Source organism: Papaver somniferum, chromosome 8 (genome assembly GCF_003573695.1).
Source record: "Papaver somniferum cultivar HN1 chromosome 8, ASM357369v1, whole genome shotgun sequence".
NCBI classification, from domain to species: Eukaryota; Viridiplantae; Streptophyta; class Magnoliopsida; order Ranunculales; family Papaveraceae; genus Papaver; species Papaver somniferum.
The window spans coordinates 142,268,853-142,295,946 of record NC_039365.1 but is presented as its reverse complement, the minus strand read 5'-3'; the positions used below and the strand labels follow the sequence as shown (position 1 = coordinate 142,295,946).

General features: G+C 35.8%; 2 protein-coding genes across 2 annotated transcripts; both read right to left on the bottom strand.

The window, feature by feature from the left end:
- Positions 1-1,229: 1,229 nt before the first annotated feature.
- Positions 1,230-1,763, bottom strand: LOC113306118 (glutamic acid-rich protein-like). Its single transcript, XM_026555095.1, has one exon. It carries the CDS (start codon positions 1,761-1,763, stop codon positions 1,230-1,232), a length of 534 nt encoding a protein of 177 aa, XP_026410880.1.
- A 19,066-nt stretch (positions 1,764-20,829) lies between these two features.
- Positions 20,830-24,192, bottom strand: LOC113303265 (cytokinin dehydrogenase 3-like). The gene is made up of 5 exons (XM_026552292.1): positions 23,302-24,192; positions 22,922-23,049; positions 22,535-22,804; positions 22,200-22,462; positions 20,830-21,224 (listed from the first exon to the last, which is right to left on the bottom strand). Exons 1-5 carry the CDS (start codon positions 23,876-23,878, stop codon positions 20,870-20,872), a joined length of 1,593 nt encoding a protein of 530 aa, XP_026408077.1. The 5' UTR covers positions 23,879-24,192; the 3' UTR covers positions 20,830-20,869.
- Between the last annotated feature and the right edge of the window lie 2,902 nt (positions 24,193-27,094).

Genomic DNA, 27,094 nt, shown 5'->3' with positions numbered 1-27,094 from the left:
ACATCTCGCAGGCGCATCTGGTCCATCTCCTCAATGATCGGTAACAGCCCTGCAACTGTAGTCAGGAGGGTTGGTATAAAACCTTTCCACACTTAGGTCGTAGCAATATGCCCATATCTTTTCCAGATTTTGGTGTAAAGAGGCGTGTGACACTTGGGAATGACGAATCCACCGACCACCTCATTGTCCGGTGAAGTATTGATCAAAGGAGCTTTAAACAAGAGTCCAGCTGTTGGATATTCACGAGCGTTAATCCTATTTCCAGCCTCCACGGATTCTGCAGAGTCTTCACAGACCCGATTGCTGCTATCTTCAACTTCAACCACGGTCATGGACTTTCCATTCCTTCTCCTTCTAGCGTCAACAACGACACGAACATCCGCCTGCGACGAAATGAAGGAGTATTTAATTTTATCAAAATTGAACGTGGTAAAGATTCAAAAGTTATAAGATTGCTTACAGATGATCCAGCCTCAGCATGAGCCGACCTATACCGGGCAGGGGCTCTAACAGTCCGCTTGGGCCTCGAATTGTGAGAAGAATGATTCTTCTGATTATCCTGCAGTAAATCATTTTCTTACGATCAATAACTTTGATCAAACAGAGACGAAGAATATATACAACTTACCGAGATAGACGCTTCTATTTCATGCTTCGACTGAAGTTCGCTTTGAGAAGAAGTGTTATCACTAGACATGGTGATGAAAGGTATGACAATTGAAATTTCTTCTGTGATGAAACTAACTCAGGAACGGAAGAAATATATGCGCAAGTGTTAAACCCTAAATCTTGGAGATATATACAAGATATGGCAGGCACTTATCTTCTGCAAATAGTCAATTCAGTTGCGAGTTTTATTGAAACCCTAAGTCTCGAACAAGGTCAATACTGGAGATGCGGAGTAAAATAATGCACTGGGGACTGACCAAAGCTAGGCATGGTCAGGAAGTCACACGGCCATGTGAGCCACATGTCTTCTGTGACGTGTTTGGATATTTTCACAGATGGAAATCGTAAAGCAAACAAAGGGAGATCACAATGGGTTCGGCGAATGAAGGTTGGCTCATTTTATTTGATTCAATCAAGAAGAACCAACATTAGTAAAAGGATCTCTCGTTCAAAAGGAAAAGTATTGATGCTTAAGTGAAGATGTTCAAAGAAGATGTCTACTACGAAGGCTAAAAAAAAAAAACACACACTCAAATGTTTAAAAAATTTCAGGAGTAAAGCTACTCGTCGGATTCATCCGAGTTATCAGATTCGTCATCACTATCCTTCTCGGAATCCTCCTCTTCGTCAGAATCGCCGTCAGGACCATTAATGAAGTATGGATAGGTATAAGGATCGTCCGAGTCCGAGTCTTCTTCAGCTTCAATTTGTTTCATAGTCTTTTGGAACTCTCTGATATGACGGTCAGGATTGACCTTGCGCTCTGGTAACACCCACGTATTTTCCTCTTCGAAAGAGTCAGCATCATAGTCAGAAGGTATCCCATAAACGAATCGACGTCTCTCCTCAGCCGCTAGTATTTTGCGCCGGATTCGATCCTTTCTACGATGACGATCCTCTGCCTCATCATCCTCGGCTTTTCTCTTTATAAGCTCAGCATAAGTGACCCTCCGATCATTAAGGGGTACGCTAGGCTTTGCCCCCTCATCATGAGTTGTCTTAGCTTTTGATTTGGCTGCGGAAGCTCTGGAATCCTCGTCAGAAGAGCTGGAGGAATAACTATAATCATAATTGTTGTTGCAGGAAGTTGACATTTTCTGGAACCAGGAGCATAAAATTATCGACATGCTAGTAAATCCATATACAAAAATGGTAATTCTTAACTCTTACATCTTTACAATTCCACTAACGATAGTGATTGTTCCGTAAGAGTTAACACTCCAAAATTAGTGCGTTCCCTGAAACCTGCAATAACGAACGAAGCTTTATTAATTTCGAAACTGATTTGTCATAAAATCATAGACACAATTTTCATAGTATAAACATCCACAACTGGGCTATGAAATTTACACCAAGACAATATTTCATCATAAATAAATTGTCAAATTTCGAGGGTTACTCAACACCCATGTTTTGATTTTACGAAACAATGAAAAAACCGTGATTAACTCACGTAAAAAAAAAGTCCTTGTGGAGCTCAGGCTCACTTGAGTTTATCTAAAAGAAAATATCCTTGTGGAGCTCCAGGTTTCACACATATAAAGAAATTTTTTTTTTCCATCGTACGATCATTTTTCTTTAAAACGAAGGTTTCTTTCGGTTTTGTGAAAAGTTCACATCTTTTAAGATAAAGTTTTGGTTTCCATGAAAGATCATAAACAAAATTTTATCACTGGGCACATGTCTATTTCAAAAGAAAAATCTCTCTCAAATTAGGGATTATGCTAGTCTCTTGAACTAATGATCGAACGAACATACGTTTAATAAAATAAGGTTTTTCTACAAAACCCACGCTAATATATACACATGTATAGAATTTCAACATAATCAAAACATGATCAATTCATGAAATCAGCAAGTAAAAGCCAAAAAAAAAATGGTTGCGTACCTGGTCGGCGCCGACCGGACGGTGCTAGCTCCGGTCGGACTCTGACGAATTTTCTTCGCTCCTCCTTCTGTTGATGTGAAGGAGGTGAGAGGATGAAGATGGTGGTCGGTCGTGTAGAGGAGAAATAAAAAAAAGGGATTAATTCCCTTTTATATCAAATTTTATTTCCAAAACCTAATTCCATAAGGATTTCCTTTTCGGGCCCGGCTCGTGAATCCTAAATCGACCAAGGTTCCACCATCGAATCAGCGGTTCTACACCAATTTATGTTCACTGGATGATGCTCTATTATGCCACTAGGGTTTTCGCTCAAACCATGGTTTGCTCATTCGGTCGAAATCCTGTAATATCTTATCTTTTGAGTTCAATTACTTATTTTTGTCAGTACCTGGAAAATCAGCATTCAGTGCTGTCTGAGGAACATGACTATCCCTCACTAAGCAGGGGACTTAATGTAGATGGTGGATTTTTGACAAGGGAAAAATCGTAAAACCATAATCATACATACTCCGGATCCGGCAATCGGATGAGTATTGAGACTCATGTCTCTCAATAAAGCGTGAAAGCTCATGCCATAAAACCTATGAATGAGAAGGTCGTCTCTCAGAGTATATGTAGATGTGTAGTCTCCCAGCTGAGGCCACGACATATCTCATGAATACTGAGCAATTTCAGTAATTATTTCTGTATAGAATCGAAAGATTGGATGGCTCCTAGACATCATGCCTGCTAGTATAGAGCAACAACATCTTCAGGATGCAACCAGGTTTTCCCTGACTATACAGGAGAAATATGACACTCCAGCAAGTTCATATTGCTCAACTCTTAGATAATTAATGCTCCTAGATAGGAAGCCCTGCTAGTATAGAGCCCTCAATTAATTATCTCTAATCGTAGCTGAATATTCAACTATATTCTACGATTCTTCGAATGTTTCATTACTTCAATTTATGGTTTTCCCAACAGAATTCCATGGGTTAGTAATAGATATTCAACGTACAGGCATTTGAGCATCGAATAAGCCCTGACTAAAATGGTGCAAGTGTGTTTAGCAATAATACACAGACCAGCATCTGAATGCGCAAACGAGCATTTCAGAACACGAAGGAATGATGAACCTATGCAAAATAGGAAGAAAAAAAATAATAAAATATTTTGAAAGGCGCCAGGGGACTGGGCTCACCAGCCGGCCAGTCATTCCATGACCAGTCCCGCGCCCAATTTTATATTTTATTATTTTTCTCTGATCTCATGAAAATACTTTCATTTGAACAAATCTCCTTCGTTTCAAGGAAATTCCCTAATCTCATGATATTTCCTTATGTCAAAGAAATAATAAAATTAGGAAAGGTGCCGCGGGACCAAGCCCACTAGCCGGCCGGCCATGCCCTGGTCGTGGCCAGTCCCGCACCTCACGGTTCCTTATTATTTTATTATTTCCCTCATCCCATGAAAATTCCCTGATTTCATGAATTTTCCCTAAACTCATGAAAATTATTGTAAAATTAGGGAAACCGTGGGACCGGGATCTAGCCGGCCGGTCATGCCCTAGCCGGTCCCACACACCCCTTATTTTATTATTATTACTTGTTTTGTTTTCCTCATTCCATGAAAACTCCCTGATTTCAACAAAATATATTGGTTTCAACAAGTCTCTTTGATTTTATGAAAATTCCCTAAAATCATGAAAATTACATAAAATTGGGAAGAGTGCCACCGTCCCTGTTGGCCGGCCGACCATGCCCTTGGCCATTGCTGGTCCTACACTCCATCCTTTCCTATTTTATTATTATTTTATTTCTCTCATCTCATGGAAGTTCCCTAATTTCATAAAACTCTCTAGTTTCATGGAATTTCCCTCAATTCAGAGAAAATACATAAAATTACATAAAACTGGGAAAAATGTGTGGGACCGTGCTTGTCATCCGGCCATTCCCTAGCCGTGGACGGTCTCACGCCTTCAATTCCCTGTTTTATTTATTATTATTCATCATCTCATGTATTTTTGCTAGTTTCAGCAAAACCCTGGATTCTGCATATTTTCTCAAAATGTTGCTCAAACACGCATCGGAAAATATCGAAACTCTCAGGACTGAGACACAGACACCATGGTGACACGGGCACATCCCCTTGACCGACCAAGGGTGTCCCTAAGGCTTGCAAACAGCCGGTCCCACACATTTTAATGATTTTAACCTAATTTGCTCGATTGCTCATATTAGGTTCAAACTCTTTTCAAACAATTGAGGATTTGCTCAAACGACCATCAATTGGTCCCACGGCTACCAAGATCCGGTCTCATAACCTCTTGGTCAGTCCCTAATCTTTTCATGACTTGGTTTTATTATCTGACGCTCACACGAACATTATTTTAATAAATGATTAAACCAACATTTAATCATTCTTTCACCAACTGGTCTTCAAGAGACTTTGGTATTTTGCTCATTAGAGCATCTGGACGTTACATGGTCGACTCATCATCCCCTGTAGCCGGTCCCCGCAATCCCTGCTTCGCTGATTTTCAATAAATAGTTAATTCATTAAAATTAGGGTTTTGAATCCAGAGCTCTGCGAAAACATAATTCTGAGCAGAGTCAAATGCTGATAATTTTATGTTGATCCTATGATCAACACTTTGTTTATTATACTCGACCCAGCAGTCAGTATCTTAAATTAATATTTTTTTTGGTCCTGTTACCAACAATTCATCAAACGAGCAATTTTTGCTCAAACCGGAAATATTTGCTCAGACTGGCAATATCTGCTCAAACCAGCAATATTTGCTTAGATTAAAGAATATTGGTTCAACTATCAATATTCAATGATTCAGCAACACGGTTTGTTCATCTTAGGTTATCAACATAATAATACCTCGTCTCAGCAGACATTTAATTCATGAGTTTCATAACATTTGCAAATCATGTTCAACTCAGCAATATATGGACTCATCGTCCCATAAAGTCAGCAACTGACTCCACAGTCACGAGACATCAATCGTGTCACATGGGGGGATAATAACTAGGGTTTTGGTCTGGCGGTCTACAACACGTGTGTTCATACACACGACGAGAATGTGAGCAAGTCGTGCAATCAGTTGGAAGAGTCAGCAAAGTAGTGGGTGGAAAGTTAACCAAGTCTCCGCACGATGAGCAACTGGTTTTGACATGATTTCCCACTTCCCCATTCTCTGATTCCAGCAACTGTCACACTTCATGGGATCATGGTGTTTTCAACTTAGCAATATAAAAGACCTCTGAATCATGATTGAAAGCACAAGGAATTTCTCGGCAAGTTCATACGGACAATCTTTCGTCTACACGAACTCATCGTCTGAGAAATTACTCTCAATTGAGTAAAATTCAATCATTCAGAGCGTTCTTACGCTGAATTCACAACACACCTACAATCTCATATCACCATTGATATCACACATTTCTCAGCTTCCCTCCTACAGATCAACCCATCCTCCCTTGTGACCGAATTGACTCTGGAACGACCATTGTTCTTGGTTTAGGCCGGAGTCCTACAGATTGATCTCTCGAACTTAAAACACTCCCTTTTTGCAGTGCATCTGTGTGAGGTTCAACATTTAAATCGGTTCAAGGAGTCTCCACACGGACGTCTCTTCAATTCCGTAAAAACCAGCAAATCGTTTTTCCCCATCTACAAGTATACTCAACCAAGTGACTTAACTTTATTCTTTGTACGTCTGGGACATACGTAAGCATGATTGATATGAAAGTTGGTGAGTATTTAAGAGGTTTGTCTTTGCATAGATAATAATACTTGGTAGTTTTGCACAACCTTCCAAATGCCATAAACAAAGTTGTGTAGGGTAAATAATTCAGGTGATGGTAAAGGTGGAAATTGTTGGGTTGAATTTTGAGTTTACTACTGTTGGTAGAAAATGAATTTTTCTTGTGGTGAAAAGACATGGTTTCCTGAGGGATGCAAGAAATAATCCAGCTGTTGATGATACCCCAATTAATAATAATGCCTCCCAACAGGTGCTTCTTGGTCTGAATCTGCATAAAACCAAAATTTTTAATTAAAACCCAAATAAACTCTTCAAAATTAGGTAGCTTAATTACTCTTCTCTTAAAGGTAATTCCAACAGAATTGAAAGTAAATGAAACGTCTAAAATTAGACTTTGAAAATAGGGCTTAGTAGGATAATGATGAAATCTGAAGGGTTGCGCATGGCATTGAAGTGGCATGAATATCCAAGCGACAAGATGCTTGATTGAATTCCATAAAGGGACATTTATGGCTAATATACCACCATTATTTAAGAGAGGTTGGGTGATAATCCAAGGATTATACCAAAAGAAACAAAGAAAATAAGATATAGAAAAAGATATTAAGAAAAATGGCCGATGCTGCATCCAGTTTTGCCGGAGGAGGAAATCCAGGCCTTCCACCTGATTCCATGCGACATGCAAAAGTTGCAATTGAAGCTTTAACCAGTACGGATATGGAGATTTTAATAGCTTATTTGAAACTGGAGAAGACCAAGAAGACAGAGAAGAATTTGAGAGGTTGAGAATTGAGAATGATGAAGAGTTCCAATTATGGTTGAGAAAGGTAGAAGTTGTTGATGCACGACGACATCGAAGGAGACTTCAACGAAGGGGATAATGGAAACCATTATGGGGAAAGACTCGCAACATGACTGACAGTAATAGTGAGAATGAAGAAAAGAAGGATTGTTATGAAGAAGAGATGGAGGAAAGTAGTGATGATTCTCAGAAGAGGAAGAAAAGAGCAAGAAAATTAGAGAGGAGAAGAATAAAAGGCAAGAGTTTAAAGATATGATGTATGAACGCTATCTAGCACAGAAGGCACATGAACCCCGAAATTTTCTCGGACCATGTCAGAACCGCTAAATGTCGATTCTGACAGAGAGGAAATTCGAGGGATGGATATCGATGAAAATCTTGTGTTCTTTGGTCCGATGGTGTCTTGCAGTGATGATGAAGATAATGATAAGGGTGATGAAGATAAGGATGAAGATCTCCAGGGGCCTTATACAACTTCAGACAGTGACGAGGGTAAGGGTGTTTACTATATCTTTGATGAGTTGAACTATACCAGCGACAATGAGGATGATTATGAGTGATTATCCCTGAAATACTATCAATTTCCTTAAAACTAGAGTACTGAGAAGATCTTGAACATCTTCGTGAAAATTTATGGGGAAATTGATGGTATTTAAAATCACTGAAGAAGTGCTTGGAGAAAGGAGTTTCAACATCTGGCATTTGGTGGTAAGATCTTTTGTGGTTTTTTCTTTGTGAGTGCTAGGAGTTTCTATTTTGTGATGCTTGGTTTGATTTTAGGGTTCTGATGGCAACAAATGCATGGAATGGAAGGCAGCTTGAAGAGTTGCAGTAGAAGTGATAGTATGACTTTGCTTAGCAGTTAGGATTGCAAAGTTACAGCCTTGGTTTTTGATTGTATAAAGAAGGTTGTAATGATACTGAAGGATTTTCAGATGTTTAGGGTTAATGTTTGCTTGCTTTTCCTTTCCTTGAATGTAATTAACCTGGTTATGTTCTTGTAAAAGTTTGGACTTTCTTTAATACTAGAATTGTGCTTGGTGTTGGTTTGCTATTTATGAAGTTGATTGTCTGTTTTTCTTGTTTGTTTGATTTCAAAAGCAATAGAATGGGTACTGTAAATGTACATACATGTGATGATACTAGTGAAAGACTCTAGGATTCCAAAGATTGTTAGGTACAGATGAGTAAAGGTGATTGATTTGAGCTTGCTAAGATGAACACTGAATTGCATCTGGAGACTTTTACATACACCCTTGAAGAGTCCTATTAGGATATGGCTTGTTTGTTGTTTTATTTGCAGGTATTTCATTCTTGGATAATTCAAATCTTTGTCTGGATGGTGGAGTGTGTCGACAATAGAGATCGGCTAGTGGATATCGGTATTCCTGGAAGCGTTTGACTTTTGAAAACAAAAGTATAACTGAAATATAGAGTGAGTCTTCCTTTAATACTTCTCTAAAGACTAAAGTATTGGTAGTAACACTGTTAATATCCATGGTTTTTCCTCTCAGAACATAGGGTATTAATTTTCAAGAAAAAAAACAAAGAGTAATAACTTAGTATAATTTACTGTCAGGCTTCTCGATGCCATGGTTAATTACTTTTTATATTGTGTTAATGGGGAATTTTTTCCTCTGTCATATTTATCGTTGAAATCACCAGAATATAAATATAAGATATTAGTTACTTTTGAGGACTTGGGGATTTTGTCTTTCATTTGTCATATTTATCTTTAAGTTCACCTAAATATATATATAAGATGTCTTGTTTTTTTGTTTTTTGTTTTTTTCGTGTTTGTTCCAGAAATGGGATTGAATGGTGAATAAAATAGGGTGTATGGCATGTTAATATACACATAATTATACACCTACTGTAATGTGTACATAATTGTACACCTGTTAATTGTTAATTTGTACAGAGTTGTACACATCCTGACTATTAATGATACAAAACTGTTTTGTACCCTGATGCACCATCAACATCAACCTTTTTTGGTTTTATGTTTTAAATTTAGAGATCATAAGCTTAAAATGGTAGAGCGCCCAACCTTATCACAAGGTTTACGGAGGTTGATGGTTCGAATCCATTTGTATTTGCATGTTATGTTATTCAAGATGGGTAACGATATTGGTGTTTGATTATACTATTCAATTTTTATGTTTATAAATTAACAGTGCACTTTGTCTTGTCTCATGAATATATGGCATGTTTTGTGGGTAAGAATGATGGATTTTCTGGATGTGGACATAGTTGTACACCAGTGTCCGGTCTTATGAATATATTGTTTGTTTTCTGGGTACGGATGTTGGATTTTATGGACTTTTGTAGATGTCTACATAGTTGTACACCGATATCCAGTCTCATGGATATATGTCATGTTTTATGGGTATGGTTGTTGGATTTGATAGACTTCTATAAATGTATACACAGTTTTTCACCACTGTCCTTCTCATGAATATATTGCCTATTTTGTGAGTATGGATGTTGGATTTTCTAAATTTTGGTAAATGTCTACATAGTTGTACACTATTTTCCTATCTCATGGATATATGCAGTTATATAATACTACCTTCATGTGTCCAAATATGCGTGTTGAGTGAAGGTCTCACTTAAAATCTGACTTTCATTTGTTTTTATACTAAATTGTTAATGTGTACATAGTTGTATATATACATGTTGATTCTTAATGTGTATATAATTGTACACATGTTGACTTTTTATGTGTACATTGTTGTACACATGTTAATCGTTAATGTGCACATAATTGTACACCTGTTACATAATTTGCACACATGTTGATTTTTAATGTGCGCATATTTGTAAACTAGTATTGACCTCTTGCATATACCAATTTGGTTTGCAGCATGTGACAAATTTTCAGGAAGGGAAACTATGATTCATATTTCTGGTATGAATTTTTTTAAACTAATTATTTCACATTTTTTCCTGATTTATTTCATTATGATAACAATGATTCCTCGCCTCATGCTACTATGCTTGCAACCCAAGATTTTGCAACACAGTGAAAGGTAATTAGTCTAATTGTATACTTGGTTCCCTTCTTGATGCCGACCTTAATGTTGGTCTCAGCTGATAATATGATTTTGTTCATTGGGATATCTTAGCTGAAAAATTAGGTTTGTTTGTGGTTGTGAATGATCAATTTTATGCATGTTTTGCATGGGTGTACACATAGGTGCACCGGTGTATTTTCGATGAAAAATTAGGTTAATGCATGTTTGTAGGTGTGTACATATTGGTGCACATGTGTAATTCCCATGAAAAAAGTAGGTTTGTGTAGCGTTATGAATGATCGTTTTAATGCATGTTTTGTAGCAATGTACGTATTGGTGCACCTGTGTAATTCCCATGAAAAAGTAAGTTTGTGTGTGGTTATGAATGATCGTTTTTCTGCATGTTTTACAGGTGCACTAGTGGAATTCCCATGAAAAAGTAGGCTTGTGTGTGATCATGAATGATCGTTTTTATACATATTTTGCAAGGGTGTACACATTTATGCACCAGTGTATTTTCCATGAAAAAGTAGGTTTGTGTGTGGTTATGAAGGATCGGTTTTTAGGCATGTGTTTGCAGGGGTATACATATTGGTGCACCTGTGTAAATCCTATGAAAAAGTAGGTCTAAGTGTGAGTATGAATGATTGATTTCATGCATACTTCTTGTACTGTGTGCAAAGTGGTGCGTGTGAAAAAGTGACTCCATAAGCTTATGTAGATTTTGTGCTTGTATATTTTTTCGTAGACATTAGATAGAATAAATAAAATTTTTTTTAATGAGAATTGTATAGTCAGACGAAAACTCTTTTTGTAGGTCTTTGGAGAGATTTTCGAATATATAAAGTTTGCGAATTTTGGACGAGCGGTTCGAAAGATAATTAGTTTTTAATTAGTGTTTATATTATTTAAAATTGTTGACATCATCATGAGTCACTTTGAAGTAAACTGTAAATACGTGGACTAAATTCTAAATCATGAAGGTTATTTGTGTATTTTCCATATTTAATTAACTTTTGGACTAAACTGTACCTAATTAACTCGGGATGGACTAATTAGTATTTTTTGCGCGTTTTTGTACTAAACTGTTTTTTTCCCCTAATAATATAAGAATAACTAAAAACTAATAACTAACAAGGCTATCACTGAACAACGTGTCTGTCTGCATTTAACACGTCTGTTATTTCTGTTGAGTGTGTGGGTGTGATTGGCATATGTGTGTGCTCGTGCGATTCATGTCTATATATATAGATAGACGTTGAGACTGTGTTGTAGAGTTAATAGATTCTTCAATGGAATGTATGTGAAGAAAAAAGTCTTAATCCACATAGGATATATAACCATATTTATAAGCAATATCGTGTTCAATTAAACACTTAAGACTTTAATCATGATGCACATACACAAAGTGTTTTAGTGATCAATGATGTTTTAGAGATGTCTATGAGAGTCATAGCCATGCTAAACATATTTAAAAATAAGTCTTTGAGCTTCTGCTGATATTTAATGGGACCATTAACGAAATGGTTCATGAACCGTTAGTAAATTCATGAATCTCGAGTGCTACGGTTCGTGAACTTAAATGTCAACGGTTCGTGTCCTGGGTTCGCCAACCGTTGGCCTTTCATCAATTTCAGATCACCACAGTTCATGAACCGGGTTGGTGAACTGTCCCATTCTGAACTTTATGGTTTGCGAACTAGTTCTCCAACCTTTCTGTATTCCAGAAACTCATATATCTATAATTCACGAGATGGTTCGCCAACCTACCTTGAGCCCTAATTACAATAGTTCTGAATTTCTCTATTTGATCATGAAATCTTCCCAAATGCCATGGACATAAATATCATTGCTTGAGCAATTTTCGAATGATCCACAAACATTAGTTCTTGAAAAATAAATTATTTTGAACTAAGATTATCCAGGACCAATGGACGTCCTTTGCTTGAATCATATTTAGAGATGTTTAATAAGACAAGTTTGACTCAAATTTTTCTTTGCAATAAATCTACTAGAAATCATACGATATAGTTTTATATAGATAAAATGATAAAGTTTGTGAGTAAATATAATGGTTCAATCTTCACATATTTTTTTGATGAAGTTTCCCAAATGTTTTCATCGATCTCCAGTCTTCGAGGGTTATTCAGTGATGTCTAGTACTCAACTACCAACTTCTATACCTAGTCTGACATATGACTTAGTAAACTGGAAATCAAGATATAGGTTTGTTCATCTAACATTGACAACAAGCTTGAGATAACAAAATTTGTGAGTTCGACCGAGCAGTGCTCTAACAATATCCACACAGAACACACACGTAAAATCTCTTATTTTTGTTGTTTAGAACCTTTAAGTTGAAGCGTGTTTGAGCATAGCTCGGTTTAACCCACCAAGCATTAGTATGTTAAGTTTGGTTGTCATATTTTAGTATCAGAACTCATCTAGAGTCGTTTTATTAATTACTAGAGTCAACTTCGTTTAGGTTAGACTAGAAAGTCTAGAAATGTTGTGACTTACAAGTATCACTCTGAAGATCTGAAAAAAGTGAAGAAGTAGCGACTGCAAGGAAAACATCATCCTTCCACTTGAGGTTAGTAATACTGAATTGACTTGTTTCCATTCTTAACGTATCTTTGAAGTCGTATTATATTGAAAACATAACATGCAAATGTGTATATATAATATTTTAGTGATTAGACTTGGTCATATCACTATGATCAAAGTGTCAAGAAATTACATTGAATTACGAAGTATAACACTTATCTTTTGAACTTCGTAGATACGACACCAGCATAATCTATGTATTTAATTACTTGATTATGTGTGGGATATATGTGTAATTTCATCCTAGGAAACTATGTATTATTACATTGGTTTAAGGAAGTAGATGTATAAACTTGTTTCATAATCGAAAGGAAAATCATAAGTGTGTTGGTACGGTTCTTTATTAAATATTATTTCGATGACCAATACAAGATGACATTAGGTAGAACCGATCTTGACTTATGTTGAGAATCAAGGTATAACCGTTCATAGCCTATATTGTGTGACAAGGTGTAACCGATCCTAACTAGTTTTAGGAAATAAGGTGTAACCAATCACAAGCCACATTGAGAAGAAAGGTGTAACCGATCACAAGCTACATTGGGAAGCATGGTGTAATCAGTCACAAGCTATATTGGGAAGCAACATGTAATGGGTCACAAGATACATTGGGAAGCATGGTATAGCCGATCACAACCTATCTTGGGGAGCATGGTATAACCGGTCACAACTTATACAGTATTGTGAGTCATGGTATAACCGGTCCCATGAACAAAACCGAGTTTCCAAAGTTCACACATTTCTTCATGGTTGTGCGTGAATTAGGAATTAGGGTCTGGTAAGATGAGAAGCTTCTAGATGTCAACATCTTTTGAACATGTAACATAACTCTTATCATTAATTGTTCAAAGATAATCCTCGATGCTCAAGGTGATCCCAAACCGAAATATTGAAAAACATTTAATTATGATTTTCGATTTTATATCCTTTCATTTCCAGCAATTAAATCTTATACTCTAGAAAAGGATTAATAGTAAATGTGTTATGCTAATAATAAAAATTTTCTATGAGAGATTTCAGAATATTTGGTTGACATTTATTGGAAACAGGAAAACCAAATTAGGTACTTTATTGTCTTGAGAATATTTTCGGTTTTGGAATTTCCTTGTTGTCCAAACAACCCTGGTCTATAAATACTTGAGTTTGAATTTCTTGTAAACTATCTTAAGAGCCAGGCAAACTTCATTCGTGTTGTTTCTAGTGGAGCCATCTATCCGGAGAGGAAAGTAGCCTAATTAAGCGAAATCTCTTACGACCGCTCGTTTAAAGACTTATGTGGGATCAAGAATCTCCACGAGTACCGTTGGTGGGAAACTAGATAATTGCATTTGTATTTTAGTTTTCGATTATTGATTTGTTTGACTAACGGTTGTTGAAACTTTGATTGCACCTAGTTTGGTTATTCTTGAAAGCCTATCTTCTGACATAAGGCACTCAAACTAGATCAAATTATCGACATGATTTGTAAAACTATTTGTAGATCTAAAGACATCTTGTGATAATCCATCGTTAGCAGACTCCGTTCTGTGTGTGATTGGTCATAAGGGGATTCAAGTTTGTGTTTTGCAGGTTATTGAGAAGGCAATTGAAAATTTGAAGACGAAGAAAATTTTCTTATTAGTTTTCGTATCTTGTGAATTTGTGTACACATCTTAGTCGGCTGGGATCCGACTTAGATTAGATTTATCTTTGATAAATTTGATCAGAAAGTCGTATTGATCGAAAACTATCATTTGGTGGCATTCTTTAGCGTCCGAATCTGATAATTGTGAATCTGAATCTAAGTTACTGATTTAGATAGATCTTACCCGACAAAGGAGTTTATTAGATTAAACAGAAGAGCCTTTGTCGATTACTCAACATATATATTTAATGTAAAGATAATTGAAGTGGTTACCAAACATATTTGTTCTTTTACTGTTTGGAATATGATTTAAAGGAGTTGAGTAGGTAAAGACTTTACTAGGCAAAGACTTTACTAGGTAAAGAAACTTGAGATATAATTTTGTCTTGAGATTCACGTGCGTGACCAAAAGGTCGAAGATGCAGGGATACTAAGGAAACTAAGTAGCTATGGGTACTATACGAAGTTGGATTATGTTCTTTGTATAACGGATTAATTCTGAGAGTATTCAAAACTGGACTAGATCCTAGGGTTTTTCTGCATTTGCGGTTTTCTCGTTAACAAAATCTTGTGTTGTGTTATTTACTTTACTTACGCATTATAATTGTTTTATATTATAATAAAGTAAATACACTAGTATTACTTGACATTGATCCTAATAGTCAATCGGTTTTATTACTGTAACTATTGAAGTAAATATCTTGTTATCGTATTGTCTAGACCTCGTCCATAGACAATCACACAAGGTATATGACTTATAGGTTGATATTTAAAATATTGTGGTGTATTTGGGTACTCTCGTATTTTCAAAGCGGCACAAAGTTTTCCTGGTTTCTCTCTGACACATCTTTCCATTTTTAATCTTAACGACAAATACTGCATTCTTTAGGTTGGTAAGATAGCCTGCACTTCTCTCGTACACCAATTTCATCATTATGGTTTGCATCAATCATGCATCTCATACCCTCACCAATTTCGACAACCCACTTCCTTGCTTGATCCCTGGTTTCGAAGGTCTACAATTCGGTTAAAAAAAGTCAACACACATGAGATATTAGAAGTATATAATCTTTTAAAACACTACTTGCTGATAACTTTCCTACTTGGTGCGATAGTATCGGGAACTGTCGGGAACTATTTTTTGGGAGGTTGGGTACTATCAAGGTCCCCCTCATCTTGAGCGTAATCTTCATTGACACCATCTCTGCAAACGACCTACAACATATTCCATTTGAAGATATTAAAACATGCTTAGGAACAAAACACACTAACAATTTAACATATTATTATACGTAAGTGGCCATACACCTAGAACCATTCTATGAAAGAACCAATAAAGATCGAACTGAAAGATTTGAAAGACATTAACAAAAACAAAAACAATGTTGAACCTATTGAAGACTATTATTCGAGAAGAATATAACACAAACCTTTTGAACTATATGATTGAAAGACCCAATTATATATTTTGTAGTTCGTACTTTTAAAATAATTAACGTGTGAAAGAGACAAGTTTGAAATACACATGATAAATACATTTCGAATTGAATCTGTATTTAAAGAGCCAATCAGATTAATCATCATTTAACGAAGTTCGCGTACAAAATAATAATTAGTGATCAAATCAAATTAGTTCGAAGGACAAATAACCAAGTCACGCCGAAGTTGATCTAATTTACTTAGATCCAAATAAATAAATATTATTTAATGGGATTCATTTTCAAAATATTCATAAAGGTCGAGTCATATTAGTTCGGCAGAGATATGACAAAAACATGCCGAACTTGATATATAGCCATTTAATTAAATACTATAGTAGAATCTCCATATATTGATACTCCATATATTAATAATTTCTGCATATTAATAAAAATTCATGGTCCCAACTTGGGCCAGTTATAATATATAAATAGTAATAACCTCCACATTTTAACATTAATGGTTTTTTAGTCATGCCTTAAGGAATTTACCTCCATATACCAATAATTGATATTATATTTAAGAAATATAGATCTTGTTACACGGATTTTATCATTCGTATAAGTTCTTTTCCTAGGATAACATTTTTATATGTTGGAAAGAAACTAAATTGATAAATTATCTTTTACTATACCTAATATATTTTTTATAATTATAGAAAACATTAAAAATTCCCTAGTAGCTTTTCAAGTTCCTAGATATGTACATGTATTTGTGTTTGGAACAATAAAAATGTATGTAGATCATCTAATACAATTATAAATTACATTGAATGTACATCGAACTTAAAATTTTACATTCTCTATATGTATCTCTCTATATTAATAACCTCCATATATTAATAACCTCCATATATTAATAATTTTATAAATGCCCAAGATTATTAATATAAAAAGGTTCCATTGTATTTAACAAAGTTTTCTTTCAAAATAATCAATAAAGATCGTATCAAATTTTTCTACGAAACAAATCTAGCAAAAGTAGACATGCTGAACTTGATTATTATAAACCATTTAACGGTATTAAATAATCTCGGAGGGAAAAAAGTATAAATAAACGAATATCTATTAACCAAGATTGTGAATTACATTCATGTTAACAAATTTTTGATCCTACGAACAATGATTGAAGATAAGGTTTCAACCATTGTTGACCATGAAAAACTTGAGTTTTCAACTAAGTGGTGCACTTACCTCATAATGAGGTCTAGATTATTCATTCGACTCTTGAGATGAGAAACGATGAAAAAGTTTACCATCCAAAAAATAACTCATCTCGGAATTTTGGGTCGTATTAACATAAAATAAATTTTGTAAGTGGTCTTCATCACTGTCACTCATCTCCTTGATTTCAATACGGTAGTCGAATGATAATTTTTCATCTCCTCCAAACTATTGTTGTTTGAGATAGAATTTGAGAATGAATGGGTGGGAGCCTAGGGTAATTTAGCGAGAGCCATAGTAACCAGGGATGTACAGAACCCCACCTACCGGACAGAAAACTGGTCAATTTGAGCTGAACGAAGCCGAATTGAGCATCCAACGGCCAGTGACAGTTTGAGATGATGTAACCGTAGGATCCTCAACTCGGTCCATGGTTTTGACTCAAAAACCGACAGAACTAGACCGTAAGAATCGGCAATATCTAGACCATTGATATATAATTTTATTTTTAATCCTAGCCTTCCATTCAATCCATCACGACCACCACCTCTTCTTATCCGTTGTCTTTTACTCCATTCATTCCCTATATTTTTTCTTATTCTTTTGATCTTATCTTCTTTTCCACTTCAGACGATTCTCACTCTAGCAGCATATCCACCACGTCCATCAAGAGCACCACCACCCTAAATTTTATATTGAGATTATTATGATTTGTAGTGGTGGGGTTGATTTAATGGTTATGTATTAGAATTTTGATCTAAAATCAATCCCCTAATTTAAAACTTATGATTTATGATTTAGGGTTTTTAATTATTTTGGAGATGAAATTTATTTTCTATGTGTTGATTTAGAGTTCTTGATTATTTTACTTATTTATTTTACTATGTTCTCTAATTGCAATTGTCATGAGTTTCTCTGTGTTGTTTTGTAAGTGAATTTTGGAGATTAAATGAGATGATCTAATATGTGTTGTTCAATGGAAATGTTTCATATTGATGTAGTTGAGGTGTTCTCCTGATTCAGTGAAAAAAATTAATGTTCAATCAAGTTGTTGCCATGATTAAGTGAAGAAACTGATATAAAGAAATTCAGAAAGTTAAAAGATACGATTTTGGGACAAAAGCCGATCGAAAAACCGTAACCGACCGAACCGAATCGGATCGGTTCCAAAACCGAACCGTGCCAACACAGTTCGGTTATAACAATAAAATTGAAAACCGTAGTATGTACGGTTTGGTCGACGGTTTTACCTGAAAACTGGACCGAACGACCATTGCGCAGCCTAATAGTAACTGAAAAACATAATACCCCCACCACATTTTGGTGATTAGGGCACCATCCCCATTTTATCGCCTAGTGAATTTGGGCTACACAAAATTTTGTAGTGCAAACCATTTGTCTAGTTTTAGATGAACGGTTTTTTGGGGACCATGGTCTTTTTTGAGGGGACCACGGTTCTATTTTTAGTAAGACATTTAGAAGTAAATCTAGGTCACCCCTTATCTAGATATTTATATTAATACCTAAACTACCCTCCTGATTAATTTTGGGTAATGGTTAATGAAATCATTAGTGAAATGATTAAGCTAAAGAAGTAGAATTATTGAGGGAGTAAAGTTAGAAAAGATGAAGAAGAAAAACATGGAAAATAAATTTTTTTTCCAATTCACTAAGCTTGAGTATTCAAGTGATGATAGCTCATCTGATTCTTCATCTCCATCCTCTCCTAGAGTATTTGTTAATCTTCACAATGATCTAGATATGAGTTATTTCTTAGATGGTGAATGTATTCTTCCACAAACTCAATATCAAGATGAAAATGATGGATTTTACCAACCACAGCCGGAGGAAGAGTATTTGGGTACCCAAGTATGCTTCAAACTTAGATAATGGTGGTTGAATTGGTCCAAATATTCATGAAACTGTAAATTTTTATAAAAACTTCCTGGTAGGTTCAGGTAGTTCGGTTACCAAGTGTGAAGAACAGGTAACCGAACACGGAGTTCGGTTAATAAATGTCAAGAACATATAACCGAACACAGAGTTCGGTTTCTTTCTTCAAACACGCAGGTAGCCGAACTTTAGTAATAAGATTTACAGAGGTATGTTCAGTTAGTTCACAAACTTCAACACAACCAAGTTCCCAACCGAACTGCAGGTTAAAAGTAACCTAGTGTTAGAAGTTCGGTTGGTTCGTAAACTTCAACATATTTTGCGAATCAACCGAACTGGGCTTATATATGCATATATGCAATTAGGCAAACGTCCAGTTACTACGAAATTTATTTCTTGGCGAATTAGGTAGAGTTCGGTTACGAAGTTTCAAACGTAGAGTTCGGTTACAAAGAAAACTTAACATTTTTGCGAACGAACCGAACTTTTGGACTTCTCATTATTTTCGTAAACTAAAGTTCGGTGATATCCTTATTTTGCGAAGGAACCGAACTTATGGACTTGTGCTGTTCTAATACAAGGAGTTCGGTTAAGAAAAAATTAATTCGTGATAACGGAACTTTTTGCGACGAAACCGAACGTTTTGCGACGTAACCGAACTAAAAGTTCGGCTGAGACTTGTTTTTTGCAAGATAACCGGACTTTTCTCTGAAAAAAAAAACCTCCATTAAACCTCTCTACAACTTCCATTTTCAACTCATTTTGATGATTACTTCTCATTTATTCAACCAAAAACGAATGACAAGTAATGGGTTTGTGAGAATATCTTTGTTAATGTTTTGAATTAAGCTCTATATATAGAGGTGGTGGTGGTTGGTGGTGGTGGTAATCGGCGGTGGTGGCGGTTGTTGGTGGTGATAATCGGAGGTGGTGGTGGTGGTAATCGGCGGTGGTGGCGGGAGGAAGTGGTGGTGGTAATCGGTGGTTGGTGGTGGTGATAATCGGAGGTGGTGGTGGTGATAATCGGCGGTGGTGGGCGGTGGTGGTGGGAGGAGGTGGTGGTTATGTATATATATATATATATATATGTGGTTATTAGGTTTGTTTCAAATTAAATTTGGTTAAGGGTAGGTTAGTCATTTCAACGCTTTAGGACACCCCTTATAACTATGAGGAAGGTGGCCTAATAAAACCATGGTTCCCTCAAAAAAACCATGATCCCTAAAAAATCATTCTTTTAGATACATATATGCTTAAGCCCGGTAAAGACATCATCTGAAGCCCAAATCCCTCCCACATAGTAAATCCTAGTTCCAGGTTGCGTTCTTTGAATATCTATTTGTATAGGCGTTCTTTGAATATCGACTTGTATATGCAGGACTGGCAAGTCGTGTGACTTTTGAAGAAACGGTGACGAGTCACCTGGCATGTATCTTGCTTCTTTTCATCCGACTAGAGGGATAAATTTTGTGTTATCTCATCACTCCACGAACAAAAATACTGCACTTTTGGCACAACTTGAGCTTGTGATAATAACAAAGGAGCTAATAATGCCTGATATGCTTTGGATACGGGCATGGTGATAATCATTCAGTGAATTATGAGGATGCTATCAACTAGTTTGAAGAGCCGTCGAATATAATCCGAATTCGTATGAACAAACAGTGTAAGTAAGGTGTATCACACACAAGAAAGAAGGATTTCTTGAGTTAGATTTCAGTTGATTAAAATGTTACCGCTATTTCAAAAGTATTATCAAATCAATATCTTGTCCATTGGTAAACAAACAAGTTAGGGTTTTGACAGTCCTGACTATATTTTTACCTATACATCCAAATCCATTCAATCTACCCCAAGGTGCATTTTTCTCTCTACCCATCAAGAAGAAATTTAAAAACTCTATCTTCAAATGATTTTTTTTTCTTTTCATTGTTAGATTTCTTCTATCATTTTGGATATGTGTTCATGACTCAATAGTGTTGTTTTGAAGCGGGATTCTTCTGAGTTCTTTTAAATATTGACTGACCAGGAGCCAGTAAATGTAGTGGATCAAATTCTGATTTTCGCGCCAAAAACCTCTCCCATTTCCCGCCAAAATGTAGTTTCCACTGTTCTTCATCTGTGTAATGCGGTAAGTATTGTTTCCCGCCTAAATCCATAGTTGCTTTCGTAGTAATATGTAGGTTTTGTTGTAGAAATTCGTTTAGACATCTCTTGGTACACGTATTAGGGTTCGCAGATCGTAACATTCCAACTGCATATACTAGATTCTTTTCATCTTTGCCGCCACTTTCTGGTAATACAGCTGAAGCATTTGAATTCCACCTGTTCATATTAAAAAAAAAACAATAAATTGCTATCAATCAGCCATTTAATTCAGAAAATTAAACCAAGACAAAAAAAGAAAATGTAATCAAGATAGATACTCCTGTATTCAAATGCTGGGCCTAGAGCAGTTAATTGTAAATGCTGGGCCTAGAGCACTTAATTGGTCTAAGTCAGTCAAAGATAGATAGATACTCCTGTATCCAAGATTCTGTGGGTTATGGTCTGACTGAGGGGAGCATCTGAAAAAGTCTGAAAGTGTTCAGAAAAGAATCCAGAGGAGCAGGGTGTGGTGGTGGGTTTTGTCATGGACTACACAAGTAGAAAGTTAGGTTATTCTGTTTCAGAGGTACTACACCGGATACTACACCGGGGGCGGAGGATAAGGGCTGGAAAAAAAGTCGAGAACATTAAAAACTTCTCATTTACTCTGAAGATGCATCTCCACATTCAAAGTTCTGACTGCCCCCTTTTTAAATCAATTACTTCCTTCATTCAGGCTTCTCATATTTTTCCCTAAGGGCTTGCTAAAGTTACATTTCTAACCTCGTAGGGGCATTTTGGTCTTTTCAGTTGTGTAATTTTAGTAGAGGAGTAAAGTCAATCAACAATAGGGTTCAGTAACCTAAGGAAACATATCACTAGAGTACTCTAAACTCTACGCCTCTGCAACACCACTCAATCAAAGCTAAGTCAAAAAGAACACATAAAATACTCAAATTTTTTGTAGTAGTATAAAAATATGGGACTCTTAAATACATACATCAACAGCAGTACTAGTCAACTTCAGCAATGTGCATATGGGGAGATGCCACTGCAACTCCAATTGACCAGTTCTACCGATTTATTTTTTTTTTTAAATCCTTTATTTAAATTTCTATTAATCAAGTTAAATTATCATTATATTTAACAGCTATACAAAAAAAAAAAAAGATTAAAAAGAAAAAAAGAGCTTTGGGTTGTATGTGTTCTTACTTGTCTCTTTTGATGGGATAAATGAGAATAGGGCCTTGGAAAGGAGATGATGAAATGGTTTCCAATAACAAGTCTTTGAATTGAGTAATTCCATTGAATGGCACAAACATATTCAACCATGGATGTGTAACATCCCACATTCCAACTTTTCTCAAATTCACTTCTTCCACTTTCACTCTGTTCAGAAAATCCAAATAAGGCACCTCCACACTGTACAATTGTGTTGGTAAATATTTCATTTCCTTTGATATCTCTTTCACTACCTGCAAAACAAAATATAATCAGTATTTTCTTTTCTCATTAAAAAAAAAAAGTATTTATAAGGTTGAACTTACTTGGTCTAGCTTGACACCCTTGTGAGATTGATCATAGATGGCGAACTCAATACAGTAGTAGACTTTAGAAGAAGTTTCATTTTGATAGAGTTGAGGAACAATAGTACCCAAATTTGCAGGGAAGGCAGTAAAAGAACTTTGAAGAGATTCTTTGTTTAATACAATAAACCCTTCAACATAATCCACTTTACTATCCATTGAAACAACCAAGAGTTCTTGATCTTTGATGAATTGATCAAAATCTTCATAGAAGGTTCTTACCCATTTCACCTACCACAGAAGAAAAACAAGAAGATATTCTCAATCAAAAAGTACCATAAAAGAACTATAGAAAAACAAATCCTACCAAGAAATGAAAATGAAAAGGAAGGATTTAATGATTTATACAATTTTTGGCGATTCTTGGAGCAAGATCCTAGCTTTTGTTATAATACCAAACTGCCCTAGTCCACCTAAAGCTGCGTAGAAAAGTTCAGAACTTTTTGATGGTGAACATGTCACGAGCTTTCCTGTTCCTGCAAAAAACAGAGAAGAAAACAAAATCAATTCTCACTAGATTCTCATTTAATGCCAACCCAAGAAACCCCATAATAAAGTCTCTAGAGGCAGGCCAGGGGATAAAGTTAAAAGAGATAGATTTTGATCAGTACCTACAAAATCTAGTTGAAAGAACAGAATCAATAAAATCCCATTAAAAACATGATATTACATATTTATTGCTCACACAAGATACCAAAATCTAAGAGGGAGGGAGACATATTACTTACCAGTAACTACATCAAGTTGAAGGACATTACTGATTTGAGGACCATATTTGAAAGTTTGGCCACTGATACCAGCATTTGAGAGTGTACCACCAACGCTAAGATACAAGTAATCAGTCCATGATCTTGGAGCAAGACCTTCTTTTAATGTTTTCTCAAGTAGTTCAATCCAAAGGGTTCCACCACTAACATCAACATAACTACCCTTTTCTTCATCTCTGTGTATTTTGATGGAGGAAGGAAGAGAATCCATTTCAACAACAATGCCATTGAGAGCTTGAGCTTGGCCGTTAATGGAATGTCCAGCTCCTTTAGCTGCCACAGTAAGCTTACTGAAAGAAGAAGTATAGATGAAACTGAGTAAAAGAGCGATATCTTCAGCCGATTGTGGTCTAAACAAAGCAAACGGGGCTCTGAAAGACATCCTTCCAAAATCCAGTGATGCTGTGTCTGTGGTTCCAGTGAGTTTCAGTGGACCAAAGTCCATTGGACTTTGGATAAACTCACAAGGAGATGAAAGTACAATAAGAAAAATTAGAAAATTGATTCTTGTGCTGAACAGAGTAAATGTAAACCCCATTTTTTTTTCTAGTATGTAATGTTTAAACTTCTATATGGGGTAATGAAGATGAAGAAAGGGAAAAAAAAAAGAACCAAGAAGAAACACCCAAGATGGGTTTTTTAAGATGGAAGTTGGAGAAGAGAATGAAAAGAAAAGGGGAAGAGATGAAAGCTAGAACAAGAAAACAAATCCAAAAAAGAGTACTTGCAATCTGATGAGATATTGTTGTAAGAAATCTGAGAGAAAGGGAGGGAGAGAGAGTGTGTGTGTTCAATTTTCTGCAAGTATATGAGTTAGAGAGAGAAATGCGAAGAAGTAATTGCTCAAAAAGATAGAAGCTGTCACATAGAAAAAGCACCCTTGTGAGCCCCTCTCTTATAAGAACCTCAACCTTCACTGTTGAACGGAAAAGGTTAAAGGTGTTTGTGTTGATTCTCTGTTTGATATGTCTGCTTGTTTGTACCAAACAAATAACACCCTCCTCAATCCTTATAACTTTTTAGTTCCTTTTTTTCTTTCTCACCACTAATCACATATACACCAACAAAGTAGAGTACTTGAATATGTTTGGATATACCATTACCAACTACGCAATTGTATTTATAGGGGGGAGGAAGGAGGATTTTAGAGGAGGACCATACATGGTGTGGTTTGATGTGGGTAGGGTAGGGGGCTGTAATACAAAATGTGCTTTCTCTCTCATCATTTGGAGTTGGACAAAGACAAATGCTGACTTGGATTTTGAATCAATAAACCAATGGCAATTATCAAGTTGAGGAAAAAGAATGGAAAAAAAAATCTTACTGTCAAGATCTTACTCATCACTTGATTTTCTTTCCAGCTTTTCATTTTGTTTCTTTTTCATAAATAGAATTAGCAATTCCTATCCTAGCTTTTCTATTTATAGGTGTTAAGTGTGCAGGAGATTAGATTTGGTACTTAGTTTGCTTTGAACTGGATGTAGGTAAGAGCAATTCCAATGGGCACCGTCTAATTTTTTGGTATACTTGTCCAGGTGGATGGACAAACTGAGTTTTGGGCAGTGGAGAAAGGGTTTATCGATGCAAACAAGCCGACCGGAGCATCTGGAGACGAGACTCGGCTCAATATGGGCCGGTCGTCTTCGGCAGCGCCAGTAATGGTCGGATTTCCAACGGTTATTTTTCCTTTATAAATATTCAACTCATTCAAACATTCAACTCACATCAAAATTCAATTTTCTCTTAAATTTTTCCACTGATCTTTCCCTTGAAACATCTCATAAGCCAATTTCTCTTTTCTGTGAAGCAAAACTTGAGGCTGTTGTAAATAAGATATGTGGTAATTTTATAAAAAAAATGGTAAAAAGAAAAGAGCAGTGCAAATTTTAGAAGTTAAATCAGGAAAATGTTATGTTAAAAAGCAAAACAAAGCTCCGGTTTTAAAAGTTAACAATCGAAAGTTCAAAAACAAAGGAGAAACAGTTCACGAGCGTGTTGAATGGAAGTTACGCCAAATGAAGAAAACCAGGAGGCCAAAGATTGTACTAGATTTTTATTGATGCAATTATTTAAGTTCTTATTATTGTCTAAGTTTATATCTTGTAAAAGAAGTGGCAGTAATATTAATTAATGAAAATATTTAGACCGCAATGACTTCCATTTTATATTAAGCGATACTTGTTACATTTTTATAGTAACTTGATTTCATAACGACAACGATAATACCGAGCATTCAAAATGCTTAAACTCTCTTCAGTTTTCTTCAATAGACCATGGTTTTATGGAGAAAAAAAAAGATAAACAACAAGTTAGTTAATATGATTTTAGTTATATCTGTTAGAGCACTGCTCGGTCGAACTCGCAAGCGTTGCTATCTCAAGCTTGTTTGTCAATGTTAGTGATCAAAACTATAAGTATTGATTTCTAGTCTACTTATAGTGATGTCTCGGGATAGGATAGATTGTGTAGTTGAGCACTAGACTTCACGGCGTTCATCAATTGAAGACGAAGAACTACTAAGGAGAGCTTGTGGAACTTCATCAACAAAAGGTATGTGGAGACTAAAACTCATCAATCACTTGGAAAGTCTATTTCTACTCTATCTCCTATATTAAGACAAAAGTCGTATTACTATATAGTTGTCGATTATACACATTTGAGATTTTGAGCTGAGTTTGACTCACTTACATATTTATTAAAATATGTATTGGTAAGCTTTCACTTCAACCAAGTTCATCTTATATTCTTGAAGAAAGTCAAAAGATGATCATGTGAAAATCGCCGAGTAACATCTTACATGGTTTGTGTGATACAATCATTTGATGTAGACTTGGAATGTTTCGCTATGGTTATTTCAATAACTTGAAAATTGCTTTGATGCTAATAGTGTGTGAAAACGGATATTGTCATCCTCTGAGAAAGTTCCAATGATTGAAATAGAATTTAGAATACTTAACCATCATTGGATTATACACATAGTGTGCATTCTTGCATGTATGTGATCCATGACCGGAACTAAAGTATGCATACGCGTATGTGTACTTGAAGTTGTGGAATTCCGTGTACCAAGTACACATACCGGTACGCGTACTTGCGTAAGGTACAGGTCCGGGAATTTCTGCTGGGATTTGGAAGTGTACTTAAGTATGCGTACCCGTCCGCATACTGGCGAACCCAAATTCAGACCGACTACTTAGGTATGCATACCCATATGCATACTTGAGTGGTTAAAGTTCTAAAATCGGTTGGCTCATGAACTAGTACATTTATATATTAAGGAATGCATTATTTGCAAACCGTGGCTATAATGTTCATGAATTTATTTGAGTGAATCAAACCTATTTTGCTTCAATTGTGTTCTTGTATATTTCTATGAGAATATAACAATTGAACACCTCTTTAACTAGTTTCATTTGAGTCATTTGAACTAGTTATGGTTAAGATGAATAAGGTTGATATGAGAGTGTTCATATAGCTAACCTCGGTTAACTGCGGTTGAGCCAACATGGTGTACACGCTTAGGTACGGTTACTTAAACCTAAATGAAGGTACATTTCATTTGTGTATAACAAGCTAAGTTCGATCTAACGGTTGACATATATTAGCTTGAATCTAATTAGGTTTTCATCTAATGGTGAATATTGAATGCTTTGTTACCAAGGTAATATTGATTGCAAACCCTGATTTGAAAACTATATAAAAGAAAACTCTAGCAACTGGGAAACCTAATCCCCACACCTCCTGTGTGATACTA

Bases quoted from the DNA above. Each gene is read 5' to 3' on its own strand.
- LOC113306118 (XM_026555095.1), bottom strand. From the start codon at position 1,763: ATGTCAACTTCCTGCAACAACAATTATGATTATAGTTATTCCTCCAGC.
- LOC113303265 (XM_026552292.1), bottom strand. From the start codon at position 23,878: ATGGGGTTTACATTTACTCTGTTCAGCACAAGAATCAATTTTCTAATT. The intron at 23,050-23,301 runs GTAAGTAATATG...TGTTTTTTGCAG, and splicing joins TCAACTTGATGTAGTTACTG to GAACAGGAAAGCTCGTGACA. The intron at 22,463-22,534 runs GTAAGTTCAACC...TTTGTTTTGCAG, and splicing joins AGGGTGTCAAGCTAGACCAA to GTAGTGAAAGAGATATCAAA.